This window comes from Chaetura pelagica, unplaced genomic scaffold, assembly GCF_000747805.2.
Source record: "Chaetura pelagica isolate M959 unplaced genomic scaffold, ChaPel_1.0 scaffold456, whole genome shotgun sequence".
In the NCBI taxonomy this organism is placed as follows: Eukaryota; Metazoa; Chordata; class Aves; order Apodiformes; family Apodidae; genus Chaetura; species Chaetura pelagica.
In genome coordinates this window covers 1425-9765 of record NW_009953574.1, presented here as the reverse complement: position 1 = coordinate 9765, position 8341 = coordinate 1425, and the positions used below count along the sequence as shown (strand labels likewise).

The 8341-nt window shown below is 49.8% G+C and overlaps 1 protein-coding gene across 1 annotated transcript in view; it reads left to right on the top strand.

Annotated features, from left to right (window-relative positions):
• The window catches only part of RRAGB (Ras-related GTP binding B), an 11343-nt gene extending 4254 nt beyond the window's left edge, over nucleotides 1–7089 (top strand). Inside the window, exons 5-9 of the mRNA XM_009999638.1 lie at nucleotides 938–1033; nucleotides 2502–2624; nucleotides 4760–4851; nucleotides 5513–5628; nucleotides 6544–7089. Of these exons, the coding sequence (XP_009997940.1) occupies nucleotides 938–1033; nucleotides 2502–2624; nucleotides 4760–4851; nucleotides 5513–5628; nucleotides 6544–6641 (525 nt within the window). The 3' untranslated portion in view covers nucleotides 6642–7089. The remainder of the gene's footprint in view (nucleotides 1–937; nucleotides 1034–2501; nucleotides 2625–4759; nucleotides 4852–5512; nucleotides 5629–6543) is intronic.
• The last annotated feature ends 1252 nt before the right edge of the window (nucleotides 7090–8341 follow it).

The window sequence follows — 8341 nt, the reverse complement described above, 5'->3', positions numbered from 1 at the left end:
TGTTCCTCCTCTTCCAGTCCTAGTTCTGCCCTCCAGCTGGGTGCAGAAATAGCCCAAAAAGCTTGTTCCTAAGGTTGGTACAAGGAGCTTTTCCTCACTTCCATTTGCCTTCCCTCCAGACTGAGGGATAAACCTGAACTCTTCTTGGTGCTGTCCTGCCCAGGCTTGTGTTGGGGCTAGTGGACAAAGGCTGGATTTTATGTGCAGAGGCCTAGGGAGGCTCTGCAGTGAGGGGCAGACAGAAGAGGGGCCTTACTTCAGATGTGCTCCCAGTATGTGTGTACATCTCAGCCCTTTGGTATCCCAGGACACAGAGGGAAGTGTTGGCCCTTGGGGCGTTTTGTGGGGATCAGTTCATGTTCAGGCACGTTGCCGAGCACAGGGCTCTGAGGTGAAGGTGGCTGTTGTGTCTTCCCCTGCAGAGGCACCTTGCTGCTTTCCTAGCAGTTTTGTAGGAGTGTGGCACGAGGCTGTCTGGTCTTGGCTATTCTCCCACCCCCTTTCTTGTAACCATCACTTGTAAGGGCAGAGGATGATGTGAGGAGAGCAGGCTGGATCAGGAGGTTCCTCAGCACCACTCACTGATGAACCTGGGGTGCTTCCTCCCTATCCTAACCCCAGCAATGGGGCTTTTTGCCTGTTACCAGTGATTTGTCAGAGTTTCTCTCCTCAAAGACACTCCTGTGTGTGTCTGCTTTTGTTCCCACCCCATGACACCCAGAGCTGGGAGTCCCAGGCAGAGCTGTTGTGAGACAGCCATGATCTGCCTGTCCTGGCTGCTCCAGTGGAAGGGGTTTCTGCTAGTCTGTCCTGCCCAGCAGGCTCTGCAGTTGGGTTTTCCCCCATGTTTGAAATGCATCCTGTGAATGCAGTACAGCAACCACACCAAAGGCAGGAATATTTCCACTCAACTGCTCATCTTATTTTGACTTACCAGATATTTAAAGAGCGTGAGGAAGACTTGAAGCGCCTTTCCCGTCCCTTGGAATGTGTTTGTTTTAGGACTTCCATCTGGGATGAAACACTTTACAAGGTTTGTACAGCTTCCTTTCTGTATCTGGCTTCCCCCTCTGACTGGAAATCAAGAGTATGAGCAAGACCAGTGGTTAGTTGCTACTGGTTTATTCCTGACTGGCCCTTATTAGTTGCACTCTGATTCCTCATGGAGGTTAGCTGTCGTGAGCAGCCTCTGAGCATCCTGCTTTCAATCAGAAAAACTGAATTCCACATGTTGGGGTCAGTGGCAGTGTGTTAATGCTGCTCAAACACTGCCTGGCTTCTTCAGGAAGAGCTTTTGCATCTTCTAGTCGTGTTTGTCCAGCATGGAATCATTCCCTGGGTTTCTCTGCAGCACTTTTAGAACAGGAGCATTTACCATCCTAGGAATTTCCTTGGCTTCCAGGAGTGGGTGGGTTTGTCTTTTTTTTTTGCTATCAGTTGGTCTTGACTGCAGTGTCAGAGATTGTTCCAGGGAGTGGTGGGTGCCACCTGGGCTATGCTAAGAGCAAATGATCATTATAATTGTCAGGTGATGCTAATGAGCAGCGGTGGCAGTGCAGTGTTTGGGTTGCTTGCCTGAAGGTGGGACCATTTGGCTCCTTCTCTTGACTTCAGTAGGACTGAAAGTTTCACCATCCTGGCAAATCCATCCAAAGCCATAGGAATTCCCCTGCCATCAGTATGGGATGTTTGGCTGAGGCTGGTGCAGCTCGTTACACCAGATGTGGCTCTTCCCAAAGCATGTGCCCAGCTCCCTCATGCCCCACCTTCCCACAGGCCTCTCTGAGGTGGAGCAGCCATGCTTCTGACTGCCTTTGAAGCACCTGTACAGCCCTGCCCAGGCTCTGCAGGGCTCCTGCCCTCAGGTTGGGCTTTTACCTTTGCTTTTGGGCTGGTAGGAGTGTCTGGTGAATGTTGGAGACTTGATAAATAGAGGCACAAACACCCCCCCTGACTGCTGGGGAAGTGTGTACTTGGGCACTGGCACAGAGATGGCTCAGTGTGGGCACTGGGGTGAAGCTGAGCTCAGAGGATCTGGGTCTGGATGGGGACAGGTCCCTGGCACAGCAGCCTCAGTCCCTTCTGGCCTTGCTTCTGACTCTGTGGGTTAGATTAGAGCTTTCTGGTGGGATCAGTGATGAGTTGCTAAGTACCCAAAACTGAAAACTGGAGAGGCTTTATCTGGGAGCAGTAGATAGAACCATTGTCTGCTTAAAATTAGGGTGATTTCAGCCTGTTTAACAGCATTCTAGTTTTTCTCTGTGACTGATGTGGAGAAGAACTTGACCTAGAGAAGAGTTTGCTCAAGTCTGGGGTGCCACTGGTAGTCTCCACTGTGGTAAAGGTATCAGGACATGGAGGTGGGAGAAGTTTTTCAGTCTCTCCTGGGCTATCAACCCCCAGAACTGCAGGTAATCAGTTTTGGAGCATGTGGTGGAGCAAGAAGCTGAGGCAGAGAAGTGCTAATGCAGCCCTTCTGTTGTGTCTTTCTTTGTTGACAGGCTTGGTCCAGTATAGTCTATCAGCTGATCCCCAATGTCCAGCAGCTGGAAATGAACCTGAGGAACTTTGCTCAGATCATCGAGGCAGATGAAGTGCTTCTGTTTGAGAGAGCCACTTTCCTGGTGAATACAGCAGTTCTTCCCCGGGTTCCTCTGCCCTGCCTGGGATGGAGTCCCCTGGATGGACACTGCTGGGGTGGCAGTAGCCTGGAGAGAGGTTCCAGCACCAGAGAGCATTGATCCGGGCCCTGGGATGGTGGAAGGAGCTGATGTGACTCCATGGCTCACGGGACCTTCCCAGCATTTCCAGTTCTAGCAGTTGAGCTGAGGGCTTGATGGGTATTTCCCTCTTCCCACTTATCCCAGGGTTTCACATCCCCATTCAGCTGTTGGCTGTGGGACCTCTTTGAGAATTCTTTTCTGTAAAGGGCAGGAACCTTGGTTAGCTTGAAAAAAGCCTTTTCAGTTCCTCCTGGCCTGGCATTTCAGCTGCTCTTGATTTCTTTGTTTGGTGTCTGATGCTCTGCAAACCTGCAGTGTGGACAGAGGATCACAAGCAGTTGGATTGCAGTGGCTTTTGAAGCTGCCAGCTCCACAGTAGCTGTGCTGCCAGTCTGTTGCCTGTGAGGTAAAATGTGTTGGTTAAAGCCACCATCACTGCTTGTCTGTCCATACTCTGGGTTTCTGGACTGGTCTCTTTGGACTTCACACTAAAACTCTTGCTGACCTGAATGAACAGGTTTCTTTTGAGTGCTTTCCTTGCTGGTCAGATGTCTAATCTGGAACTGAACAGGGAGTGTGGGAAAGGAGCCATTACTTTTATCACTTCTTAAACTATCAGAAGTGAACACCTGCCATTTCTGGCAAGTTCTGCTTTTTGACCTGCTCTAGATAATAAATTGTTCCATCTTAGTGGTCTGCAACAGCACTTTTGTTAGAAGAACATTTTTTACTGAAAGTCATCTTTGCTACAAAAATTCTGTGCTTGTTTTCAGTGACTTGTTACAAGATTTTTTTTCTTCTCCCTTTTTTCATTTGTTTAAACTTCCCCCAGGACTCCTGAAGTAAATTTTTGCTCTGGAATTGTATTCAAATCCCACTAACAGAATGACCCTGCCTGCAGTGAAAGCTTTGGAATAATTGTAATCCTTGAGTCTGGCTAAACCTGTGCTGGGGTGAATATTTGGGCAGCTTTAGAAAGTAGGAAGTACATGGTGATCTGGTTAAGGTGCTCAAGGAAAAAGAAACAAACAACAAAAACCTTAGTTCTCACAAGCCTGTTAAACATGGCTCCATAGGCAGACAAGTCAGAGGTCCTTATTTGAGGGTGTCTGACACTTCCAGTAGCAGCTGGTTCCACAGTTCCTAAGAGCTTCCAGCACACAGCATGAGGTTTTTAAAATACTCCTTTCTGGTTTGCTGTGGGAATGAAGCAAACTGCTATAACTGCTGGGTGGTGTTGCCCTTCCCCTCCTGCAGTACGTGCAGTTGTGGGCCCATTAGCTAATTAGGCTGAAGGGTAAAGGTCTGGAGGCCACCAGCCCTGTGAAGGGGTTGGGGAGAGGCTGCTGTGCATCACCCTGCAAGGGCTCCTAAAAACTTGGGGTCCTCTGGATCTTTGCAGCCAGGCAGTGCTCATTGCTGCTGGATCACTGTGTGGGAGGAAGAGGAGGGGAGCAGATCGGAACACAGGCAGCTCTGTGCAGTCTGACTCAGTTCCCTGATGGAGAGAACTCCCTAGGAAAGCAGCTGCCTTTGTTCCACTCTCCTCGAGCAGGAGCACCCTGCTTGGGCTTCCTGCACCCTGCTTGTGCAGCCCACGTGCTGCAGAATGGGAAATTTCTCGGGTTCAGGCCTTGAGAATCTGCAGCAGTATGGACCTGGGAAGGAAAAGCTATTCCAGCATTTGCCAACTGTCTTTCCCCTACCTGAAGTGATGATGGTCTGGCATTTTTTTCCCCTTTCCTCACACATTTTTCTCTTTGAATCAAGATTCAAGTTGCAGCTAAGTTGGAGTATTCAAACCTCAATGGATGGTAATGTCTCTTGCATATCTTACATCCTTGGATCTGCCCTTGGAAAGGGCTTCCTGGTGATTGTATCACTGAGTCTTCATTGAATTTTAAAATTCAACCAGCAAAAGGCAAAGGGACTCCCTGTCCTGGTCACCACCCCTTTCCCTAATTGCTGTGGAGTCTGAGAAACCCAGGCTGAAATAACTAATTCTCTCTCTCTCTCTCTCTCTTTCTGCCTTTCAGGTCATTTCTCACTATCAATGCAAAGAACAGCGGGATGTCCACAGATTTGAGAAAATCAGCAACATTATTAAACAATTCAAGCTAAGTTGCAGGTGAGCTGGTTGATCAGTAGGTGGGGAAGACACCTCAGCAGTACAGCTTCATCCAGAAGCAGGAGAGCTCTCCAAGTTAGGACTAGTTCCGAGATGCCATAGTTAAGCACAACTGAGTTGTTACTTTTTGTAACATCCTCCTTTGCTGATGGTTGAAAGAGATTTACTTTGAAACAACCATCATCTCTGAGGCTTGTCTCTCCTGGGCAAGGTAGGGGGAGTTCTGGGACTCAGCTGGTAAATTGGTGGCAGTTGGCAGTGCTGAGGAGGGTCAGGGGGAGAGCTTTACTTCAGCCCCCCTTCCAAGGTGCTGGATTGGGAGGAGTGACCTTGCAGACACTATTTAGCAGATTTTGGGGCAAAATCTGGACAAAATATGTGGGGCAAGTGCCATCGCAGACTCTGGGCTGTACAGCTGGAACTACTACCTCTGGCCTAGAGTTTTTTCTTTAAAAAAAACAAAAAACACCACAAAAAGCAAAACAACTGAACTTGTAGCCACACCTGGTGTCCCTTGGCAAGTGGGGACTTGGGCACTTCTCTGTCACCGGGGGCTCAGATAACGAGATGTTGGCTCTGTGGGTGCAAGACCTGTTTGAATGAAGTTTCAGTCATGCTTCAGTTACTCTTTTTTTCTTCTTTTTTTATTCTCCCCTCTTAGTAAGCTGGCAGCTTCTTTCCAGAGCATGGAGGTCAGAAACTCTAACTTTGCTGCTTTCATTGACATTTTTACATCAAATACATACGTGATGGTGGTTATGTCAGACCCGTCGATACGTAAGTGGAAGCAAAGAGGAGCTTGGTTTTGTTCACCAAAAAAGCTGGATAAGTCTAATTGAAACTGTTTCTTTTGGAAAAGGACAAACAAGGGGCAAAGCAGTAAAAGGCAGGGAGGGGTCTGCTGATTTGCCCTGCCTGAGGGGGGGGGGAAGGTGATTTGCCAGGGAATGTCCCATGGAAGGCGAGGGCTGAGCTGCTGGTATCCATCAGCAGAGGATGGTCCCCACCATGGGGAACTTCTCCACCAGCTGTGACCTGATTTAGCAGGTCGTGGCTAATAACCTATTTTGGGCTGTTCTGATCTGGCAGCCCTAGTGGTTTTTGGAGAGAAGGCAGGGATGGGTCATAGCTGAGTTTGTGCTCCTGCTGCCTGACAAACTTGGTGGGCAAGGGCGCTAATTATAGCAGGGTCTGTTTATCTTGAGAAGCTGCTGGCAGCAGCACCAGCCCTCCCAGGACTGTTGCAGTGTTTACACAACTCCAACTGGAACTGCTCCTGATAGGATTTGAGGTGCTTAGTGACACAGCCCAGGACAGCCTTGTGGCTTTGTCCTGCCGTGTCCTGGCCTCTTCTTACTGAATTAGGGAAAACCTGAGTAAACCCCGTGACCCAGTTCTCAGCTGGGATATTCCTGTGCTGGTGGAGCAGCCAAGGAGCAGCTGTGGTGCCTTGTGCTCCCCATGACCAAACTGCTCAACTGTCTCTCACTCTGACTCTTCCTGCATCTGGTGCTGGGATCCACAAACTCCCCAGACATTCCAGCATTTTGCTCAGCTCGGGAGCGTTGGGCCTGAAACGAGGGTTTGACAGGGCCATTGCTTTTGGGCAGCACTTAACTTCTGAGGACTTGGTTGCTCCCACCCCTTCTAACTTTTTTTTTCTTTATCTCCCCTGTCCCTTTTCCTCCCCAGCCTCTGCAGCCACGCTGATCAACATCCGCAATGCCAGGAAGCACTTTGAGAAGCTGGAGAGAGTGGATGGACCAAAGCACAACCTGCTGATGCGCTGAACCTTGGCCAAGGCACCTGGCCTTTGGGGGGAGAAAAAATGAATTGGAACTACTTATTTTTTAGGAGAATCTAACAATGTTGATGTCTTTGTTGGGCTTTGAAATGAGTGTGCTGCTTTATTTTTTCTCCTTTTAACGTTGGACACTAGTCACTGGGAGGATGCCTGGATACACTGTGGACCTTCCAAAGAGACTTCCCTGGCATGCCTGGGGTTGGGAAGCAGGAAGGACAGGTGATGTGCACATGCTCTCATGCTCCTGGTTGTCATAGTGGCACGTGGCAAAGCCATTTCGGGTGTTCTGCTCCCGGGTGATCATATAAGTCACAGGGATGGAATATTTACTGTTTTATTGGTTGGTTGCTAGAATACGTTTATAAATTTCTCCTTGTCTTCAGTCATGAAAATAAATTTTTGCTACCAGGGATTTCAGATCCTAGAGCTTTGGAAAGCGGGTTTTCTTTCTTCTGAAACCTAGGGCAGCTCTGCCACGTGGGTGTGAGAGCCTCATTGCTCCTGTCATGCTCTTGGCAGGGGTGCTGACTGAAGCTCTGGGTGAAGAGGCTGGGCTGGCATCGGCCTCGTTACACTGGCCAGGGTGAGGGCAAGGCCATGGTCATTAACAGGGACCAAAGACTAATTAACCCAGTGAGGTAGTCCTGGGCTCCATCCTGGTGAGCCAGGAGGGGCTGGTGAGGACATGCTGTGGTGTGTGTAGGAGCCATACTGGCCACGGTTGTGAGGAGCCAGGTGGGTGGTGTTTGGCACCCACCTCAACTTCCATGTCACTGTCTCTTTTTTTAATGGATTCTTTGGGTGCATTTCCAGTAAACCGGTAAAAAACTAATAACGTGCTGTGGGTGAGGGGCTTCTCTGGCTCTGCTGGGTGGGAGCTGATGCTTGTCAGCATCTCTCTTGCCCTTTTCCTCTTTTGCTGTGTCAAATTATTATATAAAAGAGGGTGTGGTGGCTCCCAGCCTGGCTCTCTGCTCAGGATTCTTTGCTTTCCCCTGTGTCCCTGCCCAACCACTCAGGGTGGGGAGGAAAAATCCAGCAGGGCGAGTCTGTTCTGTGACAAGGGGGAGCTGGAGGGCACGTCTCTGCTGGAGGGCCAAGAAAGGGCTCCACACCAAACCTTCCAGAGCTGCTGTTGCCTGGTGTCAGGCTGGACCAACCTGGAATGTGACCACAGTTTCCTCCACCACCTGGAACAAGGTCTGTCCCTGCTCTTATTTCTGGTCAGCAGAGAAACTTCAGGGCTTTCTGCACCCAAACTCCAGGCACTCTTCAGGGGAGCAAGAGGATGAGTTGCTGCTGCTCCACATCTTGTGGGAGCCTTGGGAACATCATCTCTGAGGGATTGCCAGGAAGGGTTTTGCTTGCAGGAGATGGGCAGCTGGCAGGGCTTTAGGAGAGCAGAAGATGGTTTATGGCCACGGTTCCAGCGCAGATCGAGGCACCTTCTGCTGCGAGTGGATCCTCATTGGAGGCAGCTGCTCCTGCCAGAGAGGAGGAAAGAACAGTGGGAAATGTTGCCTCATTTCCATGGTGACAGGGAGTTGGGTTTCCTGAGGGAATAAACTGGCAGGTGAACGTGGGATAATGTAAATGGGGGGAAATGTGTGTGTGGGGAAGAAGGTCACAAACCGCTGCGAGGGAAGAGTGGTCCTGTAGCTGAGTGGGAGCTTGGTGCATCAGGCT